The 22,169-nt window shown below is 37.1% G+C and overlaps 4 protein-coding genes across 4 annotated transcripts; 2 read left to right on the plus strand and 2 right to left on the minus strand.

Annotated features, from left to right (window-relative positions):
• Positions 1-54: 54 nt before the first annotated feature.
• LOC123307561 (replication protein A 32 kDa subunit) lies at positions 55-1,379 on the plus strand. Its single transcript, XM_044889925.1, has 7 exons — positions 55-196; positions 255-325; positions 379-477; positions 537-650; positions 704-901; positions 958-1,163; positions 1,219-1,379. Exons 1-7 carry the CDS (start codon positions 175-177, stop codon positions 1,301-1,303), a joined length of 795 nt encoding a protein of 264 aa, XP_044745860.1. The 5' UTR covers positions 55-174; the 3' UTR covers positions 1,304-1,379.
• An 81-nt stretch (positions 1,380-1,460) lies between these two features.
• On the minus strand, positions 1,461-2,998 carry LOC123307560 (sister chromatid cohesion protein DCC1). The gene is made up of 3 exons (XM_044889924.1): positions 2,820-2,998; positions 1,668-2,726; positions 1,461-1,610 (listed from the first exon to the last, which is right to left on the minus strand). Exons 1-3 carry the CDS (start codon positions 2,846-2,848, stop codon positions 1,505-1,507), a joined length of 1,194 nt encoding a protein of 397 aa, XP_044745859.1. The 5' UTR covers positions 2,849-2,998; the 3' UTR covers positions 1,461-1,504.
• Positions 2,999-3,096: 98 nt separating this feature from the next.
• On the plus strand, positions 3,097-3,710 carry LOC123307562 (guanine nucleotide exchange factor MSS4 homolog). Its single transcript, XM_044889927.1, has 2 exons — positions 3,097-3,293; positions 3,363-3,710. Exons 1-2 carry the CDS (start codon positions 3,168-3,170, stop codon positions 3,597-3,599), a joined length of 363 nt encoding a protein of 120 aa, XP_044745862.1. The 5' UTR covers positions 3,097-3,167; the 3' UTR covers positions 3,600-3,710.
• A 61-nt stretch (positions 3,711-3,771) lies between these two features.
• LOC123307559 (translation initiation factor IF-2-like) lies at positions 3,772-14,415 on the minus strand. Its single transcript, XM_044889923.1, has 7 exons — positions 14,279-14,415; positions 7,634-7,728; positions 7,123-7,221; positions 6,389-6,691; positions 5,906-6,064; positions 5,309-5,750; positions 3,772-5,188 (listed from the first exon to the last, which is right to left on the minus strand). Exons 2-7 carry the CDS (start codon positions 7,725-7,727, stop codon positions 3,940-3,942), a joined length of 2,346 nt encoding a protein of 781 aa, XP_044745858.1. The 5' UTR covers position 7,728; positions 14,279-14,415; the 3' UTR covers positions 3,772-3,939.
• Between the last annotated feature and the right edge of the window lie 7,754 nt (positions 14,416-22,169).

The following is a 22,169-nucleotide window of genomic DNA, read 5'->3' on the forward strand; positions in this document are numbered from 1 at the left end:
GCTTCTTGTTACGATTTTATGGTTTTTTGGGGACATCTGCTGTAGTTCATTTGATTCCAAAGATATGGAACTTTTGAACTATTTCTCTAACCTTGTTTTGTTTTTTTCCCGCGCAATTAAAGACGAGTAAATTAATTTAGATTGCTTGACCCATAACTATCAGGAAAAAAAATTATGTGGGACTCTTCAACTTACGGTCAGTTTCTCAATTTCAGCAGCATCTAGCTATAAAAAAATAATTATTTGAATTTTAGGTGATAGAAGTGCCGGTGGGGGCTTCTTCAACAATACTAATGATGCCGATGCAACACCTGGAAAAGGACAGGTATTGAAAAGTTATTTAGTTTTTAATTTTTTCATAGTTTTGTATGTTCGCAGAAAGCGAGAAGGTTACAAAATGTAGTTCCTGTTGTTGTAAGACAGATCAAAGACTGCCCAGAGGAAGAGTTTTCACTCTTTGGAATGCAAACTCAAATTGTGAGTAGAGCAGCGGAGCTTTTCCAATGCTTTATTACTATTGCTAATGTATGTTTTAGTTATCCATTGTCGGTATTGTACTTGATTATGAAATTCAGTCAACCAAAGCTATGTATAATATACAAGATCACACTGGAAACATTAAGGCGATTTGGTGGCTAGAAACTGACAAGGTAGGAATATACATGAACAGAAATGAATTTGAACTCACTCGCAATTATCCTAGGATAACGCACCTAAGTTACCAACTCTTAAAGAAAATTGCTATGTTCAAATATTTGGATCCTTGAGATTTCAAGATAATGAGAAGATGATGATGGTATTGAGAATGTTTCCAGTGTCAGATGCAAACATTGTTACTAGCCATTTACTTCAAGTAATTCATGCCAGATTAGAAACTGAATATTTGGCCAGTAATCCTACAGTAAGTTTATATTGAAAGTATTGGACTGGTATGGTAAATCACTGCTTTATTTCAAGGGCCCTACCTCAGCCATCAAGAAAAACAACCCTGGTGCAGATCTTGCAAACTCCATGCACTTTTTAGAGAACACTGCTCAAGATACAGGTTTGACACCAATGCAGGCACAAATACACGAGATCCTCAAGAGATCCCCTTCGATGTCTGGTACCTCTAAATCTGAGCTACTCCGGCAGTTTCCACAGCATAAATCTGTGGAGGTTATGTAAGTTATATTTCTGTTACATTGAAAACAGCTGATTGAATATGAATTTTTCCAGGGAGGCCTTAGAGTTTTTAATCAACGAGGGCCATGCCTATTCAACAATTGACACAGAACATTTTAAGGCAACAGATCCCATGTGAATCTCAATATTTCATAAAATATATTTTTAAGTTTGTTATTATTATTAGTATTTAAGTAAAACTTGAGTTTTGATAATGGTTGAATTTTTTTTTATTATTGACCATAGACTCATAATAAATTAGTCTATAGTATTATTAACAGAATTCCAGACATTACTTTGAACACAAGAAATATTCACTCCAATAGAACTTTCATTCTCATCACTTTGAATGTTTAGCACCATAATATTTGATACCATCATGAGTTGAAGCCCTTGCATACTTGGCCAATAAGGCATTGACATCTAGTTTTTCCGTTGTTAATTTCCTGCAATTCAAAAAAAAACTTACTTCTGGGTGTCATATGTGAAATCCTTACACATACTTTATATATGGAGTAATTTCAGGGACTGTCCATTTTTCCTTAGTTTCAAACAAAACTTTGAATCTCTCGTTGATGTTTTCAGGTAGGGAATTTTCAGGAAATGCCCAAACACAGTTTGGCGACGTTCTTCTATCGATAATAGCAATTCCATATAACATTTCTTCATCGGCATACATTCCTTCAGGTAAAGACTCTCTCCAAGCTTGAAAGAACTCTTCTAGGTTGAATTTTTCAGCTTGACTCAATAGTACTTTAGCAAATAATACACATATATCTCTTTCCTTGTATGAGTAAAATACCTCACCACCTTCTACTTTAGATTCTTCTGTATACTTATCGAAAATGCTCCTGACCACATCTTCTGGTATGATGTCTTTTAAAGAATCAATGGTAATTTCATAATTTATCTCATCTAAACCCCACGAGTTTTCATCTATTAATTTTAACATATAAGATAAAACTCTAAAATGATACTCGAAATCTAACATTCTAATTTTATTGTCTATCACAATGATATCCATCTTATCCAGGGTTTCTTGTAATTCCTTGGTTGAACACTGTACAATATTATCTAATTCTTCAAAAGTTAACAGTTTACTCTGATCTACTTCATATTCATGTTCTGGACCTTTATATTTGTATTCATTCAATAATTGTTCTAATTTACTCAAATAAGGTTTTCCTGGAACTGCTTCCAAATAATCATAAAATATTCCATGTACTGTAGCTTTGGAGATTGTCCTTTCATTGAAGTTTTTACATGTTTCACTAAATTTCATACCACTCAACAAAAGTAAACTGTTAGAGGTTTCAGTTTCACAAATATCATAGGTTTTAGTTTTTGAGCAAAGGACAACATTTTCATGTTTTTCTCCTTTAAATACTAATGTTTCACCTTCTTCGATATCTTTCAAGAGATTATCATCAAGTTGGATTAGTTTTAGATTCTCACATTGTAGATTGCTATCATTGAAATAAAGTGTTTGTACAACAGGCATAAGCTCATCTTGCTTTAGTTTTGCTAGCTCGATAACTTCGTCGATTTGCTCAAAATTCCGTCTGAAAAGCAAGGAAAAATTGATCAATTTGATATATGTATTTCAAATGCCCGCTGTTTCTTTTCTGATTTTAGAAAAATCATAATTATCTTACTTTTCAAACTCGATGTTCTCCGATATCATGTTAAATGGCCAATTTTCTTTTAATTCAATACAACTGAATACATCAACATTTCAAGCTTGATATAATATTTATTATTTTATATCAGCCTAATCCGTAGTTTCATTTGAATCAAATCTTCGTTTTGAATATTCATAAACAAAGTTCACAGATAGTAAAATAAAAGAGGGTTATTGTCATAGACATAGAATTCTGTTCTGTTTGTCTCTGGTTCTGTGTGTTCGTGACGTCTATGCTCAGATCACAAATCTACTGTTCTGTCTAAATTTCTATGACAGTGCAATTTTTTTTCTATTTACACAAATATTCACAAAATAAACAATGCCAGTTTCAACAGAAAATTATGACGATGAAATAGCAGATGGCAAAAACGTGAGAACAGTAAAATGTTCCTACTGTCAGTCTGTAATTTTATTACCAGCTTCAGGATCTTTCCTTAAAACACAGGTGTGAATCTTTTTCATCTACTTTGAAACATTTCATTATAATGTTCACAAACATCTGAATTATTTTTAGTTCCAATTGCCCTTAATGAAGCAGAACAAAACCAGCGATTTAGACCCCAAAAATGAACTCATTTCTTCGTTCTGGTGTGTGCCTGATATGTACACCTTTCAAAATGTAGGCTTCTCCAATACTGTTGGGACAACTAAGTTCTTGGCATGTGCTGATTGTGAAGCAGGCCCCATAGGATACCACGACTTAGAGAATGGAAAGAGCTATATTGCTTTGCCTAGAGTGAGACATTGTTGATCCTTTGCCTAATATATTGTTTGTCGATATGTGATAAAATATCTTTTGGTGTCGTTTAAGTATGTTAGTCGAAGTGGAATATATGAAGATAATATAAATTGAGAAATTTAACAATAGTCTCACTTCGAAATTTTCTGAAGCGGACTTTTCTAGGAATCAATGAATAGACGAGTATTTTCAATTTTTTATTAAAAATATTCAGTATTTACATAATTTAAGGTACAATATTAGTGACGATCCTTTTTATGGAACTTCAGATAATTCATTTTTACATTTGGGAAGATGATAAAATAATTTAAGTAAAAATTATAAATAGCTGGCAAAATTGAACAAAGTCCATTTAATTTTTCACAGATAGATGTTGATTTTTCAGCCATAAGTATGCACTCATAACACAACTTGCTGTAAGTAGAGTTATTAGGATACTAGTGGATACAATGAAGCTCTGAGTCGATACGCAAACGTTGTGAGCTTCGTTCAGGTTTATGATGGCTTCACCAGTGGAAAGATCCTCTGGAAGTATAATACTTAATCTCTTTCCCATTGTAACGGGGTCTCCTAAGGTTTCATTGCTATATAAATCTCTTCGTCTTCTTCTACGTCCTGGTTCGAGGGGTTGGTTTGGATTGGGGCACACTTCACAGTCTGATTTGCATAACTCTATATTGCACTCCAAGATCAGGTCCATGATGTCTGGGAATTTGAAAGCGTTGAAGAATGCATACGCTATTATATTGGCTCCAGTGTTGCCAGTTTCCCTCGTTTTCTGGAAAGCACCGAACAGTTTCGGTTTCAACACGCATCCGTTGTCGTCCGTTAAGAGGATGCTGTTTTCTCCCGTGGTGTCTTTGGCTCTGCACTCTTTAACTTGGATATCGAATCCAGCGTCACCCGTTACAGACACTACCAATGTCATCATTTCTCCGATTTTCACCAAACCGTTTGCTGCCGGGGCAAACGGACCTCTACCTAACTGGATATCTAGCCTAGCCATCGCAGTGTCCCCGCTGAATGTCACTATCTCCTGTGCCAGCATACCGACGTTGAAGTTGACGGATAATGTTTCTCTTAGGTTTCCTTCCCATAAACATCTGACAGCTCGAATGGTATCCCATACTTCCTGTACTCCTGGTTCGTTCTGAATCACCAAGACGTTTTCCAGATACGACTGCCCGAGTGTGTCGAACGCGTTGATGAACTCCGTTCCGCAGGAATTCAGGCTGACCGTGAAGGTGTACTTGATCTGTCCGCTGTTTTCCGTGACGTACCTGCATTCGGGGTTGCTGTAGAAGCCCTTCGAGTAGATGATACCGTCGAATTGCCTGTTGAACTCGATCGTTATCTGCATCATATCTTTGGCGCATTGCACTTGGATGTCGTGGATGTGGGGGGGATGACGGAGGTCTTCGTCTGAAATCGGAACGACCGTTCCTCCTGATTCAGATCCGGTCCCTGTGGTGTCACCTGGTCTGGATGAAGGACGGGTGGGTATAACGCTGTTATCGTCTGGGTTCGGAGTGGTCGTGGGCCTTTCTGTTGGTCTGTAAGATGGTCCTTCGGAGGGCCTGTAAGTCGGCCCTTCTGTAGGCCTGTAAGACGGCCCCTCAGTTGGTCTGTACGATGGTCCATCGGTAGGCCTATATGTTGGCCCTTCTGTAGGCCTGTAGGTTGGTCCTTCTGTAGGCCTGTAGGATGGTCCTTCTGTTGGCCTGTAGGTTGGTCCTTCTGTAGGCCTGTGGGACGGTCCTTCTGTAGGCCTATAAGTTGTTCCGGTGGGTCTATAAGTTGGCCCTTCTGTGTAGGACGGTCCTTCTGTGGGCCTGTAGGTGGGTCCTTCTGTAGGCCTGTAGGATGGACCTGTGGGACTGTAGGTTGGCCTATAGGTTGGAGCAGGAGAACTGGGCCTATAAGTGGGTCCGTAGGTTGGAGCAGGGGAACTGGGCCTGTAAGTTGGCCCGTAGGTAGGAGCTGGAGTGCTTGGTCTGTAGGTTGGTCCTCCAGTTGTTGGAATGTATGTGGGTCCCGGAGTGGGGTATCTAGTTGGCTGGGTTGGTTGTTCGGAGGGATAACTGGGTGTCTCCTGTGTGGAAGGCCTGTATGATGGTTTGGATGTTGGTTCTGTTTGTTCAGGCGTTGGGTATGTAACGGTTCCTGAAACCACGATTTTCGATTCAATAAACATTTTGATTATTATCATGCACTCAAAAAATTATAGTACTTAACCTAAGATTTCGAGTTGAAGTCGATCATGTGGTTAATTTACTTTCTCGTATGATTTATTGAAATCCAAAAGGTGCTTAGTTTACCTGCTGGTGGATATCCGGTGGGTCTTGTGGGATAGCCAGTTGTTGGATAACCTCCAGTTGGTCTTGTTGGGTAGCCTGTAGGTCTGGGTCTGGTAGGATAACCAGTTGGACGAGTAGGGTATGCAGTCGTGTAAACAGTGGAGGGTCTTGTGGAGTATCCTATAGGGGAAATATATACATATTCGAATCTGTTTGTTATTTCTGGCACGACCATAGAGTTTTAATAAACACATATGTCATGATAAATCTGTGATGACCATAGACAAACGAATCTTGTTTTTCTGTAGTGTAGTTAGTTCTATTGAAATATAGACAAACGAATCTTGTTTTTCTGTGGTGTAGTTAGTTCTATTGAAACCATAGACAAATAATCTATGGCCATGAAATAACTGTCTCTCTTTGACATGCACCACGTACACCAATATTTATTATTTTGAAATTATATCGGAAAATCTCATATAAATGCACCATTTATGTACTTACCTTGCGTGGGTCTCGTAGGATAACCGGTGGGCCTTGGTCTGGTGGGATATCTCGTGGTCTCCGTGGGAGCTCCGGAGGAAGGGCTTTCAGATGGTTCGTAAGGAGAATAACCGCCTTCTCCGGTTACGGCTCCGGTAGCTGGGTTGGTGTAGATGGGAAATGGGGGTTGGGGTGTTATGGATCCCGAGGGGGGATATGGTGGGTGTCTTGGAGGTAGATATTGGCCTGGTTGGGCTGGCTCGAATGGTCTCGGTTTTTGGGTGTTACTTGGCGGGAGGTATTCCCGAAAAGAACCTTGACGTACTAGAAAAAACAAAAATTAGACCAACTTCTAACGATAATTATCTTCTGTGATTCAAACAATGTTTGTTTTCCAAGAGTTCATGAACTGATCAGAATTTTCTCATCAGATCTGATGAATACCACGAATCTGAATTTAGATTTTCGTATTTTATATGCAAATTTTCGTATTGTTTCGAATCAAAGTTGTTTCGGTCATATCATAGACGATGAATACAATGAAAGCGATTAGATCTATGCTTCGTGGTTAATCTATGGTTCACAGTTTATTTCAGAATTGGATTCAAAACACAAACGAGTTTGAAATTTAAAGATTATTTTGATGTTTATCAAAACCTCGATGAAAAATGTTAAGGTTTCTTCTCTTCTCATATATTACCCGTGCAATTTGAGAATACGTAGATAATGATATTAGTACCGGTAGTGGAACTTACCTTTTCTGCTATTTTGAGTGTATACTCCCTGTAGCCATTGTAGAATGTTTTGGACCATCACATCAGCGTTAGTGTGTGCCTGACCTGTGTCTCTTTTGCCTAAAAATATTCATGGAATTCAAAATCTTAGCACCTTTATGGCTTCGAAAGTAGAGATGCCTAACATAACTCGTTTTTCTTTTGAATAGGGACCGATGAAAATTCTTAGATCAATATAAGTTAGTGGTTATTTTATACAATATACAGGGTGCGTTATGCGTAAATATACATAGAAGCCAGGCTTTCCAATCGAGTCCAAGTGATCATCGATGTTTTATAACTCGATAATTTTCGGTGTTTGTACATTTCTACATAAAATGAAATTTGAGAAAAGAATTGGTATAGTAAGATGACGATATTTTCATGCATTTGCCTAGTGTGCAAGTATGAACAGGTGCGAACCGAATCATGCCTTTAATTTCTCCTCAGTTCTCACCAATCGCGAAATTCAAATCCCATTCACATGGATTACCTCTTTCTTTTTTACCATCCGCATTGTTTGTTTCTGCCCATATTCCATCCACTGCCACGAGTGCCAATATAATTAAATTTATGTATTTTTTCATTCTGAAACAGAAAAATCAAGATGAATTCATAAATTGTGCGAAATATGAATCATAGATATTGATTACACATTTGTTTACGAGATTATCTATGATCCAAACCATCGAGGGTGCGAATTTTTGAGCAACTTCATTTTTCTCTTTTATTGGCATCCACAGATAACCAGAGAGACAATCTATACCCATAGAGTAGGTTATCTATGCTAGATTTCCTTGAGAATATGGTGGATTTTCGAGCTCGAGGGTATATGTGATTTCGATTTCATACCGTTATTTTCATTGCCTAATGGGAATGGTCCTAAACATGTTACGCAACATATAATTCCATCGAGCGAAAATCGATACCTCAATGATTAATGCACTTGACCCCGATCGATTGATTGCTATCGATGATCCTGACGACACGGATACACGCCATGTCCCGTTAATTCAAATATTCCCAAATCCGTACTTCCTATATTACAAAACAGTGAAATTGCCCCAAATTTCGGAAGCGACGGTAGTTTATTGTCCATAGAAAATTCAGGAAACATCTTCAGCACATTGAGTTCATCATGAGATGAAGAAGACATTCCAGGAGAAAAAGTGACTCTGAATCTATGATTTCATTTTTGACCAGAGACTATGAGGAGTAGAGAACTCCATAATAGAATCTATTTCTATAGTCCTCAGAGAATCTATATAATTATTTTCATAATCCATCACAAGGTGCACAGAAATGATAGTGTTTGGTTCTAACATCATTCATAAATTTTATGAATGATTTCGTTCATCCTCGGTGTTTCTCCTCGTATATGACTTAATTATATACAACCGAAGAATTCTTATTGAAAATACAAGGAGATAAACATTTTCACACAATGAGGAAATTCGGATCCCATTGCTATCTCATTTAAATAAGGTTATCAACATAAAAGCTTCACACATATTCGAACAATACATCCTTCGCGTAAATTACACCAAAATTTCAATGGAACTTGCGACACCAAATGTGACATAATTCCATTCACGTAATGAATATTCTTGGTTCTGCTCCTATCATGAAGATAGGTTCGACATGTTTGTGGAATGCTGTACTGAATCTTGGGACATAATTTCCCATGTGCCTTTCTTCAAATTTTTTGGCGCAGTTGATGAAATTGGTGGAATTTTTATACTCTATTGTAGTCATTTGGTTATTGAATATTATTTTGATCTATCAGGAAGAATAAAACATCATATTATATAAATTCTATGCACCTTGAATGTGCCTTGTCATTCTTCTTTTCCTTTCATCTAACCTTTCCTGAATCTGTGGTTTTATCCAGATTAGAAAGAAATCGATTGCAATACATCTCGTTATTCCATCATTGCGATGCATTTCATTGTCGAATTGATGCAAGAAAGTACCCGTCATGAATTTAAATTGGATATTTGCAATGTTGTTGTTTTCGATTTCAGTTTGACATTTGGAAGTGGAACTCCGCCTTCACAGAGTATCGTGTATCTTTTTTTTTCTGATCTTCAATATTTCGATGTGAAGATAAGAGGCTTTTCGAGTTGCGTTATTCAACGGTCATAAAAAATGTAAAATGCACTATTTAGACGCTGTGTAACACCGCCTAATATCGGGAAAATTGCTCCCTCTGGAGAATTTTGAAGATGGCAGGAGAGATATGCTCTATTCGCTGTTGTATAAGTGAGCAGAGATCACTTTCAAGAGATTATACTCAGTTAGACGCGAATCATATTTGCATAATGAGACAAGGTCATGTTTGAGATGCTCTCTGGGCGATTATGTTTGTGAAATCATCAAAACCATCTATTTATGCTAAATTACAAGGTTCGGAAGAAAGTTGAGGCAACTCCAGGATAAGATTTCGATCAGGGGATGTTAAATTGTTGAGCACCGAGAAGTGATCAGGTGAATGATTTCCCAATAATGATTCTTGAAACTTCTATGGTGTGAGGTTGACAGTTAGCATTGGACACATCGGTCATAGAGTCAATAATATACCACCAAATCGGATGAATGGATTCAATTTATCACAAAATATAAGAGCGACATCAGCCAACTCCCATTTCTCAATGAAAATTAAGATAGAACTACGCTTCGATTGAATGATAGTCCCAGACTTTCACTCATGTGCTCGTCGAGAATCACGCAGACAATGGGGATATTGTGAAGATGGGAGGTTAATCCTTATTATTTGTCTCTCGGAACAAGACGTAATTATTATCGAATCACGTTTCCAACGTATGTGTATCCACGACGGAAACTAATCAGCGTCTGAGAGTGTAAATGAACACGAATGTGAATGAATAATAGAAAAAGCTGCAATTTTTTAATTCGAGCTTACACTTCTACAAAAGAAAAAATTTCACTATAGTCAGCCTTGAACTCGAAACTTGCAGGTTATGAGAGATGATAAACCGTACTACACTGTACAAAAAAAATAATTTTCATTAATTAAAAAAATTGCGATGATTTTCCCAACTAACGTTCGAACAATCGTATACGCGAATATAAACAACGATGACCTATTTTGCAATACGCGTAGATGGGCAAAGTGATGAAAACAATAATTCGACTGAAAATGAATGGGCAAACACAGATACCTAGGTCCGTGTTATGTAAATTACGACACCCGGTCATAGATATTTTACACAACGTACATCGCGTACTCTCGATGACTCTTGACTTTCTCTGTCATTATACCCGGGGGACCGTTATTTAATTTTCTTATTAAAGCGTTTATTCCGACGATAATTCTTACGTCATGAATCATGAACGATTGGTGCATTACTCGGGAACATCATTCAATGTCGAATAGACGGCGAAACGAAGGATGTATCATCTCAATCTCTAATTGGAAAGCGCGTTTACGTTGAAGTAACTTGAATCGGTGCTTTTTCTCGTGAGCTGAAAGCGATGCCAGAGTCCTGAGTGGAAATTTCGACCACAAAATGTCAAAAATCGCCCATGACGCAGAGCAAGAGGTCATAGAGTATAATGATTATCGATGGAAAATAAAGAAGTTTTCTGTGGAATTATAACTGTTCTTGTTCATGTTTCTGTGATACGACAATGAAGTACAAATTACTTATTGTTGGTTATGGACATAGAAATAAATCTAAAACCTATCAAATTAAATAATAATAAAACATTGTAAATATGTAATAAACCAACTACGATAAATCAAAGAATAATGTGTAATTATCCATACTGTTTATAGATATTTCGACATAACCCAGGTCACTCATCAGTCGCTCAAAGTGATAAAGTAGACATCCTCATGAATATTGGTCGCAACCGTTGTTTTTCAAATGCAATTAAATTATGCTTGCATAAGGAATGCGGCGCCTTAAATGTTCCTGAGGCCATAAAACAACACTTTTCGATCCGCAAGAACAAGATTGAAGTCGTTGGCGTGAAAATGGAAAGTCTAACATCGTTGGAGATAATGCGAAGACCCTAATAATTTATTTATGGATAGAATCTTCTTATCTGGAGGACGTTCAGAATAAGTCAGTGAAACTGACAGTTCTTCAAGAAGATATTGCTACATCTTCTTGCAGTTCTTTTAGTTATTGGATTTTGAGAACCGCCACAGAACAATTGCGTTTTCACAGAGAAAAATGTTTCTGAGATACTTCTTGAGGAATAAACAAAAAAAAATTATTGCATTTTTTCCTGTAATCTAACTGAATGTACCAAATATATGTTCTTTAACTCGCGCATTCGCCATTTAGTAGATTGCAATGTGATATAATTATAGATATCACGGAAGAAAAAAAAAGCTTTCTTGTCATCACAGAGGACTCGTAAGATTTCACGAAAGTGCATAGAACTTACCCACCTCTATGTCAGATAATATCAACATAGATGATCTAAAGATACCACATAGAGACTCTATGTCTGAAAGAAAATCATGGAATAACTGTTCCAATTTTAAGTGATTCCAAAATCGCCAAATGGGTTCAACCTAAGCGCCTAATTCATAAAATTATTCACTTGGGTGAATCCCGAATCAAATTCATTAAAAAACGACTAGCACTTCCTCATTAAAATTAAAAAAGAATCTTACGGTATAGAGACCTGCCTCGATTTTCAATACATACGTAAACATACACCCCAAAAATGAATATTCATATGGAATTATTGTTTTCGTGCCGATGCACGCTTTCGCTAGCTATTGAAGAGAAGTGATTTAGGTATTCCTGTAGCAGCTAATATAAGCAGAATTGATTGTAATAATCCGGTGCGTGTAAGAATATGGAAAATCTACCTGGTGATTTCTAATTTTAGACGGTGAATTAATTAGTACCTATTACGATGTTTTACATTATGCGTATGTGTTCCGATTATTGAAAATGATGAATGAATAGGTCGTCAAATAGTCTATGGAATTCAGAAACGTAAATATTCTATGCTTCTGTTGCTCTATTTTGTGGTTTACAGATTCGATACAAACTGTCAAGTAAGATTGTAGAAGAATCTGTAATTTTTCTTCTGAAAATGTTCTTCGGTATCGGCAATTAGGCTACCTGCAGGTTAATGTCAATGACTGCGCTCATATTCATGTCATTTTTGCATATACAGAGGCGCCCTGATTGGTTCGCAGAAATTCTATCCATTGTCATCACAGATTACAGAGTAGAATTGAAGAAGATTGTCATGGCCAGTGTGACATTTTCTCAATGACACTCAATCACAGATGTAGATTATTATTATTTTTTTGAAGTTTCCTCAGATAGTTTTGTTCCTTTGATGATATTTATTCTTAATTTGTATTACTTTCGATGTCAAAGCAATATTTTGAATGGCTCAGATCTTGAAAGCGGTGTATCTAAAAAGAAAATCTTTTATCGTCGTTTTTTTTTCGATACTTTCCATCTAATTTACACCTACCGCGCATAAATCAAACGTTAGGTCAACGATGAATTTTAACGAGAAGATCGCCCCATATTTCTTCCTCAATTTCACAAACCGTAACCGTCAAATTGTTCACTTGAACGAGATAATTAAGACGTTGTCAGATTCGAATCCCAATTCTCAAACAAGGTTCAGAATCTCCACTCAATTATCTCATATCAGAAATATAAACATTCGATTGTTAGCTGGTACGATCACACATAAATAATTCAACAAAGGATCGAGCAGACCCCAAGACGAAAGTGAAGAAGCTGTAAAAATTTCACACAATCACCAAGACGCTCTCAGAGAAACATTTCACTTGGGCAACGTGCACCATAGATAACCATACAGCAGATGTATTCAATGGACGGGTTCAGGAACTCTTACCAACCTTGTGAATACCTGGAAAATTTCACTGGAAACCCATTTATTTTCAATACTATCTGTGCAACCTCATTTTCTATGATAAAAATGTTCTCGCTCATCGAATTCAAGAGTTGAGAGATTATTTTGGTAGTTTTTTCTGGTTTTGATCCCGAATTTATGGTTTCATCACAGAACACCTCAACTACTTTAGTGTTCTGTGGCTGTATCGAAGATTTATATGAACTCTGTGTGAAGTTGCATACCACAATAGTGGTTTTCTGTGACCAAAAGGCACAAATTAAATTTAAAAAAATACATTTCCTCTGTGAGTGTTTTGTCAAGTATTCACAAGGTTTGCAAACTTTTTTGAAATTGTCCATTGTCCAATAAATATTCAAAGAATGAGTTTGTATGCTGGGTTGAACCAATATACAGGGTGCGCCTTGTACGTGAATTTACAGAGGACTCCTATCACATCCTCATTTATCGTTGGTCCATATTGGGTTCCTCGAATCAACGAAATTTTGTAAAAAAATCTAGTAGGTACCATCCGATGATCTATCAGCTTTTTTTTCTCCGATCCACATTAATGAATAGATGTTTAAAAAACAATGAACCCAAATTTTCGACAGTGAGATTTACTTGGAAAGTGTCATTGCTCTTAGAATCAGTGAAAGAAATAAACTGGTAATTTCATACTTTTATACTTTGTATGACGACCGCTGCTTCCAACCAGGCATCGCAAAAACAATTGAGACATTAAGGCTATGTGCAATTGTTGGTATTTAATAGATAAATGTTTTCTTGTCCTTAATCTAATTGAATGAGTTTCATTAACTCAGATATCGCATCAAGAGAATATGACGAACAAAAAAAACATTTACCAACTCAATATTGACCCCTTCTCCTTTTCTTTCAAAGAATCCAAAATTTCTAAAACTATATTGGTGTCAAATAATTTCTGTCCACAAATAGTGGTTATCTTTCATTTACCATCATCAAATTCCTCATTTTCGAGAATTCTATTTGAAAAAAATTTAACACTGAAAATAGTAAAAAATTTCATAATGAATAAACCATGATTTGAAATCTTCGCCAATCACCCAAGACACGGAGATTACGCGGATTCAAAACTCATTGAGAATTAATGGAACGCACTCCTTATAATTTGCCTTTTGGCACCCCTGACAAACTTCCAGTCACTTTAACCGAACCACAGAAATTTGATTATGATACATCTCAATGAACCGAACCGAAAACACGATCGCACTCATGTCACTGTTGCCCTTACCTGAAAAAATTAATCCGAAACACCGGTGGCACCTAAAACTAAACTGAATTAACCAAAGTTTGTCTTTTATACAAATACGTTTTATGGATGCTACTTGAATCCTCCCCCAAATGCGTTTTTCCCACTTTCATCCGCGGAAGATCCCACCAGACAGACGCATCTCTGGTCTGGCTGTCGGACGGGCGGGCCATCGAGTCGCGGCGAACGTGCACAGAACGTACACAATGACGGTGAATGTATTGTGTGACGATAATCATCTATGATCTATGCAGTTAACGCTGTGGGCTACGATCGGAGCAAACTTTAAGAAGATCGTGAGACCAGTTGGGAAATGTGCAATCTGTTCGAAGGGTTCAAAGATATTGATCTTTGAAGATTTCGACAGACGGTGATCTCTTTTTCCAGTCTTGTTCGATGTCTTGTGGGAACACTTCCGGGGTACAGATCTATGGACAAGATCTGGATCTGTGCTCTCGATTGTTACACAGATTGATAATAATTATTGAAATGACGTTTTATCTAGATCTTTTTCTGGATTACTTTATTCTGGAACTAGGATGATGCTGTTTACTCCAAAATAAGGAAAAGAGCAATCAGTTTTTGTAACTTCACATAAAGTCGATTCTACAACAGAACACTTCAATAGTTGAGGTGTTCTGTCACGAAACCATAAATGTATGAACAAAAATAAAACAGAACAAACTACCACATGATTGTGGTTGTAAGTATTATTATTCGAAAGCGGCCATCAGTAACACCAGCAATATCGGAACTCCTTCGTGAATCTCTGATTTAATCTGTGGTTATTTCTACGATATTCTTTGTGGTTCTGTAGGAGTTGCATTCATAGAATTCCGTCTATGGTTTTACACGCTGCAGTATTCATAGAACATCGACAAGGTTCATGGATTAGTTTCTATGCAGTTTTTGGACATATGCATAGACATAGAGTCTATGTATCGTTTCTTTAGACAAAATGCAAAAATGAGTTGCAAAAATTGTAGGTCGAATGGTGGGGATGGATTCATGAACTTTTCAAGACGCAACATTTTTTCAAAACGTCGATATTTCATCTTCAAATGTCGAAAAGATTAGAACCTCTCCGATACATGACATTCAACAACCCATAACAAATCGAATAAATTTTAAAGATGATCTACATTAAGTATAAAATATTGCGGTCGTCACGCAATGCATGGCACTGGCATATGCGGTATTTGCAGGTCAAGCGAAACATTTCATTTTTGTGTTTGTATGAGGTGTTGCTTGATACCGTTCGATGGTCCAGTAGGTGACCATCGAACTGTGACTTTTGTATACGTCACAAAACAAAATGTCATTTGTCAAATTCCACAACCGATTGATGATGAATTTTTTCGGAAGCTCGTTAGATTCTCTAGAATTTCCTTGGCGCAAATATGAGAATTGAAGCGCGTCGTTGATCCCACACAGATTAACCTATTCTAAATATGAAGAGTATTTCTTCAGCGGCATTTTCCCCAATTTCTGTCCACTCCAAACGTTGCATATTCATTATATCATTCAAATTATAATGATCTATCTAGTTTGGTTCGTTAGAAATTCATAATTCACACAATCTCCACTCTCACACTGTTGGGAGAGTTTAGGATACCTAAAACAAATTGCAATCGCGGCAAATTCAAATTCAAAGCTCGATTGAATGATCTAATCGTGTCGAAATGCCCCCAAAATTAGAGCAAGGTTTGATGGTAGCAACCATAAAGCGGTAAAATGCTGTATAGCACAAAAAAAAACAGTAAGATAGTTCGTATAAAAATATCTGAAATACAGAAAATTTGGTACTTTGGCTGAATACAACTCTGTTCAAAAAATCCACAGAATCGAACAATACACTACATAAGTGTCATAGATTTAGCTCGTTATTTTATCTTTTTTTACTATTCAATTGGGTAGTTTGGCTGAATGCAATTCTGTTTAAACGATCCACAGATGTGTAGTATCACAGATTCAGCTAGTTATTCTGAAGGTATTTTTGTTTTTCCAGGGGTGGAACAGCTCATTATAAAAACTTAAAATCGCTATATCTTTTTCTCAGGGCCGAATCCGAAAAAATGGTATAGGAAAGAAGTGTTTCTTTTGAACTCAAGAATCTATTGTTGAAATATTTGTACGAGATTCACCCTTTACCTATATTTTCATGTAGGCCAAATCAGAAAATATGGTAAAGAGAAAATGTGTTTCTTTTGTCCCCTGTTAAGAAATATCAACTTCAGTGGTACGAAAGCTCTTGGTATTATCATGATGATGACGTTTGTGTTTCGGTATTTGGAATCATCTCCAGTATCTTCGGTAAACGCAAAGAATTGGGATGAATCATTCCAAATGAACTATTTGGTCTAATTGAATGTTGACGTCCGAAAGGTTATATTAAAATATCAAGTATCTCACCTTGGATCATCCAATTAGCCTGGAAGATTACGAAATTGGTTTTGTTCAATCTGTAGGTACCCTCGAAGTCCGTGTCCATTAATTTCTATATGCGAATTACGAGAGCAGAAACTTTTTAGTTTGAAATAGGTTTCAAACGCTTGTCGACGTTTTTAGCTCGATGTTCGACCATTACACAAACTCGAAACGCTTTTGGTATAATAATTTTGGGATGTATGTTAACTCCTGAGTTTTTGAAGGTTAATTTTGAGTTATAACTCTTTCAGTTTCTTCCTTATGACCAAGTCTATCTATGTTAAGTTGTTATTCTTAACCTTCGATGGGCATTTTCAACAGAAAACTTCATCGTAGTCTCATTTGAATATCTGCTCCTGATGCGATGCACATTTTGCAGTCTCTTGTTGATTTTTCCTATTATTAAGTAGCTGACATTTGCCAACTACTGGTTAACCCCAAAACTGATCCGACCTTCGTTTCTGTCAATAGGAACTGCGAAGAGTTTTTCCAATTTGTCACAAGACGTACAAAAGGTCGTGAGGCATCAGTGATAGATAATGATAAGAATAAAGCGTCTATATTTGGCACTAAATATAGCGAAAACCTTTCACTTCCAGTGGTACTGTTGGTATTGAAGATGTTCGGCGCAAGTTATCTCATTAGTCGTCATTAGCTGTCCGCAAATTAGATGCTGCATTTATTTGTACAATCTTATTTCGTAATCCCGATGCATGTATTCATTTCTATACAGGGTGAGTCTTTGACTCTTACAGATATTTTAACAGTAGATTCTTGGGGTCAAAAGAAACACTTTTTTTCTTTACCGTTTTTTCCGAATCGGCTCGGTTTGAAAGATACAAGCTGTTGAAAAACCATAAAAAATTGTTATTTTTAGTTCTATCTCACAAAAGGTTTCATCGAATGAAATGAATTTCGAAATATAGTTTTTCATTTATTCGATGAATATTCTTCGAATACAAGATATCACCTACGTCTTCCAGTTTTCTCATTATGACCATTACGTACCATAAAAATACCAAAAATTCAAAAAACCCAACTCTAGAAACTAAGTTGAAGGCTATCTAATGAATATTTGAACGTTTTGTAAAATAAAAGTATTCCTTATATTTTCTCGTATAATGCGCCGTTTTCGAGTAATTTGATAAAATAAAAAAGAATCTGTGAAATTTGAAAAATTGGGTTACTTTGGCTGAATACAACTCTGTTTCAAAGACCCACAGATGTGTAGAGTCACAGATTTAGCTAGTTATTCTGGAGGGAATATTGTTTTTCCAGGGGTGGCACAGCTCATTATGAAAACTTGAAATGGCTGTATCTGTTTATCAGGGCCGAATTGGAAAAAATGGTATAGGAAAAAAGTGTTTCTTTTGACCTCAATAATCTACTGTTAACAAATCTGTACTGGTCAAAGACCGCTATATCTGTGAAATTCGATGTTTAAAAGATCCGCACGTTCAATAGACGAAAAACCATCTGTATCAAGGTATCTGTTTCAAGTTATCAAGAGATTCAATGCATTCTCACTCCTATGTTCATGAACCTCTTCGGAATAACAGTCGTGACCAGAAAAGACAATCCAAACCCAGTCACGTTGGCCGTCGGTATGGTACCAACAAAATAAATATCGATAATGGGCGATTTTTTCATCGTTGTTCATGATCGAGTCCTTAGAAAGAGAAATTACGATGAAAGCGAATAAATTCCTAATATAATCGCTTCGAAACCGGAAATGGAGGAATTGAAATAGGATTGTTGTAAGGAAGTCAACTAGTTGAATTGGTATCCATGCTAATTTTGTACAGAAAGGAGAGGAAAACGACCCTAATCAGATCTTTGTATAGTAATATCTATCTGTAGGCACGTAAGCAGCCTAAAAACTCCTGAAAAAAGGATTTTATGAGGATATATTGAAAAATTCTTAGCCTACTATAGAACCAAACAAATTTCAATGTCAGAATATTTTATTACTCAACATATTCTCTTATTAATTGGATAAATCACATTACAGTGAACCTGCAACGTCTCTAGACCTTCCAAAAAAAATGTTTCCTCTTGCTCTGCCACCCAGACCTCCACAGCTTTTATAACCTCCTCGTTGGAAGAAAATTTACGACCTTTTAAACTTTTTTTCAGTTGAGGAAAGAGATGATAGTCGGATGGAGCCAAATCTGGTGGATAAGGAGGGTGTTCTAGTAATTCAAACCCTAAATCACGAAGTTTTTGAATGGCAACATGAGATTTGTGTGCAGGGGCGTTGTCCTACAAAAGCAAAACACTTTTGGATAGCTTTCCGCGTCTTTTCTCTTTAATTTTTTCCCGTGGAGTGCTCATTAATGTCGAATAGTAATCTCCGGTTATTGTTGTACCCTTATCCAAAAAATCAGTCATGATTACTCCATGGCAATCCCAAAAAACTGAAGCAAGAACTTTTCCAGCAGATTTTTGGTCACGATACTTCTTAGGTTTTGGAGAAACAGAGTGTCGCCATTCCATCGATTGTTGCTTTGTTTCTGGATCGTAGAAATGTACCCAAGTCTCATCCATTGTAACAGTTCGGTTTAAGAAGTCTACATCGTTTTCAAATCGAGCACAGATCGAATACGATGCTTCTATCCTTGCACGCTTTTGGTCAACATTCAAACATTTGGAGTTTGCAGCAATTTTTCTCATTTCAGAATTGACCAGAACTATATGATGAACGCGTTCATATGGAATATTCAGTGCTTCAGATATCCGTTTTAGCCCAATTCGACGGTCTGATCAAATCATGTCATGAACTGCATCGATATTTTCGGGAACTGACACAGAAACTGGCATCGTAGGAGATCTTATTCACGGAAGTTAAGGGTAATGTGAGAATTAGGAACTAGAGAGTCTGGGTCTTTCTGGCTAAGTAAGTATAAATCACTCATATGTTGGTGAATCATCCCCCATAGAAGCGGTAGTTATTGCCGATTAAAATTTCGAAAAAAGAATAGTGAATACGCAAATTTTGACTCTTTACGAAGGTGCTTAAGACCGATGTAGGTAATGAGTTTCTCAATGAGGGTCTTAATGAACGTCCCCTCTAATTACCTCTCAAATCAGACAGTAACCACTGAAAGGTCGTAAACTGAACGTACGAAGATGATTTATTACACCATGTAGAGGGCATCCTCATCGACGCTTACCAATCTGGGGCCATCCCGAGAGATATGCTCATAGAATGAATGAAAGCAATCTAGGAATCAAGAATCAAGGATGATTCAAATCGATGGGAATTAATTCGACTGGGTTTGTGCAAGATTGGGACGAGATAATGACTGCTTCGAGTACGTCGAAGATGCATTTGATTAAGCAACATTTGGTCACCTTGAAGGTGGAAGATTCTTCGACAGATGGTCGAAGATGTTCCCAGAAGGTATTACTGTGAGTTTTATTGGTGCAAAATTTACGCGTACAGGATTTATATTGTGCCATTATCCTTGATAAGGACGCGCAATAAAATAGAATAATGGAAGGAACGGAAGAAGTTTCAAAATCCCAAACGAGTTTATATTCGAAGGAATGTTTATTATTTAATTTCTGTGGTTTTAGATCTGGTCGTCCTCTCTCGGATGGGTTTTATTTTGTTAGAGGTCCAATTTTGAAACTTTCTTCGGGGATTAACATGCGATATCAGCAGGACAGGTGTTCCTTCTTTCGAGACTTAAAGAAATCATAATGGAATGAATTTCATGAATACCGAGACCAACTCTTCGCTTTCGATGGGTTGAATCGGTACTACCCACCCCTGTCTGTGGTCAGTGCCTCACTTCTGTCAGTTTCGTCAAACCATAGACATAGAGAAATCGAGTGAGCATCAAATTGGCCCTTTCATAGAAAGAGAAAAATGTTCGCCAGGCCACAGTCTCCTTTCTGTTGACATAGACGTGAGTGTGGATCAATCAAAATTCTAGAAAAAGGAAACTATGTAGCTGGTCTGATGTTCAGTTTCTCCCTGTCACTTTTTCATGCACAGATGGAAAGGAAATGCTCCTTTGAGTATTCTATGGAATGCTCAGTCCATTTTCTATGTCTATGTGTCAAACTGACTGATGTCATAGATTTATTCATATTTGCGTTTAGTAAACGTCATAAATTTCGAATTTCTGAATTCTGAAGATTGAATGTATCTAATTAATACTAAGAGCAAGCAGTTTTTCTCTTTTCTCAAGCACGTATATCGTGAATTCATATGATTTAATAAGGAAAAACTCCCAGTCCCATCTATTTCGCAAACGACATGTTCGCCATTCTTTCTGATGAAAGTAACTCATTAAATTCGTGTGATACCTTCCTCGTAAAATAGTGTGGGATACCGCAAAATGCGATATCTACCGTCATGTCGCACATGCACAGGAAGACTGAACGCCAAAAAAATTTGGAGAGCACGCAGTGCATAAATCAGGGACCTTTAAACTTTCGTGATAAAATCGCATAAGAGTTCCCTAAACGGCTCGGAATAAATAACGTGAGGACTTAACGAGATCGAGAGCCCCGATCATAATTGGATAGCGATTTTTTTTCCTGTGGTCGTTGGTTGGTTTCGGCCACATCTCGGTAGTTGCAAAGATGAAAGTGTATCGTGGTTCGTGCTTATCTTGTGACTCCGTTATTCGTCTATTCGCGAGGCCTGTTCAGTTATTCATTTTTGCCGAAGGCGTGATTCAATAATAGTTTATATGTATCATGGCGCACTCATTACCACAGTACGATGGTTGGTAGAAAAATTACCACCCTACCGCCTGTTCATCTTCATCCTGTTGATGCTCACGATCCCAAAACGCCTACGAAAAATCTCAAAATGTTGACGTTTCTCTAAATTAATTTACTTCCTGACCATAGATAAACTAATTTGTCTATGATCCTGACAGAGCATTCGACAATCGATGTCAGTTTGAGGGAAGCATTGAACTCTATGGGAACCCATAGAGTTTAATGGAGGGAAGACAGGTTGACAACGATCATAGAGTTGATTATTTTACTACATCGATGGGACACATTGACACAATAAAATATGTCTTTATCAGTTTGGTATTTCTATGAGTTGCTCTTTCAGAATATGTATCATATTGGGGCTTTATGTTGTTCACGTCTAAATGTAGTTCTTTCCTTTTATTTATTTCTTTTTATTCTGACTTCATTGTTTGATAGGACCAATAGACATTTTCATTATAGTCACAGGAAGGGATATCGAGGTGGATGATCATTATTTTTATTTCTGACCCCTTCGTCATCCTGAGCAACAGCAAAGACAAAGCAGCGTTGTCCCACATCGGTGGAAATAGGAAATCCAGAAGGCAAACCGGATCATCATGATCTCAGAGAACGGTGCCTATTTAGTTGAGTTTCCATCTACGGAACCCGGCCGTGCGTCGATACGCCAATTTAGCATATCGATATGGACCTCGTATACGCGATT

The sequence above is a fragment of the Coccinella septempunctata genome, chromosome 2 (genome assembly GCF_907165205.1).
Source record: "Coccinella septempunctata chromosome 2, icCocSept1.1, whole genome shotgun sequence".
In the NCBI taxonomy this organism is placed as follows: Eukaryota; Metazoa; Arthropoda; class Insecta; order Coleoptera; family Coccinellidae; genus Coccinella; species Coccinella septempunctata.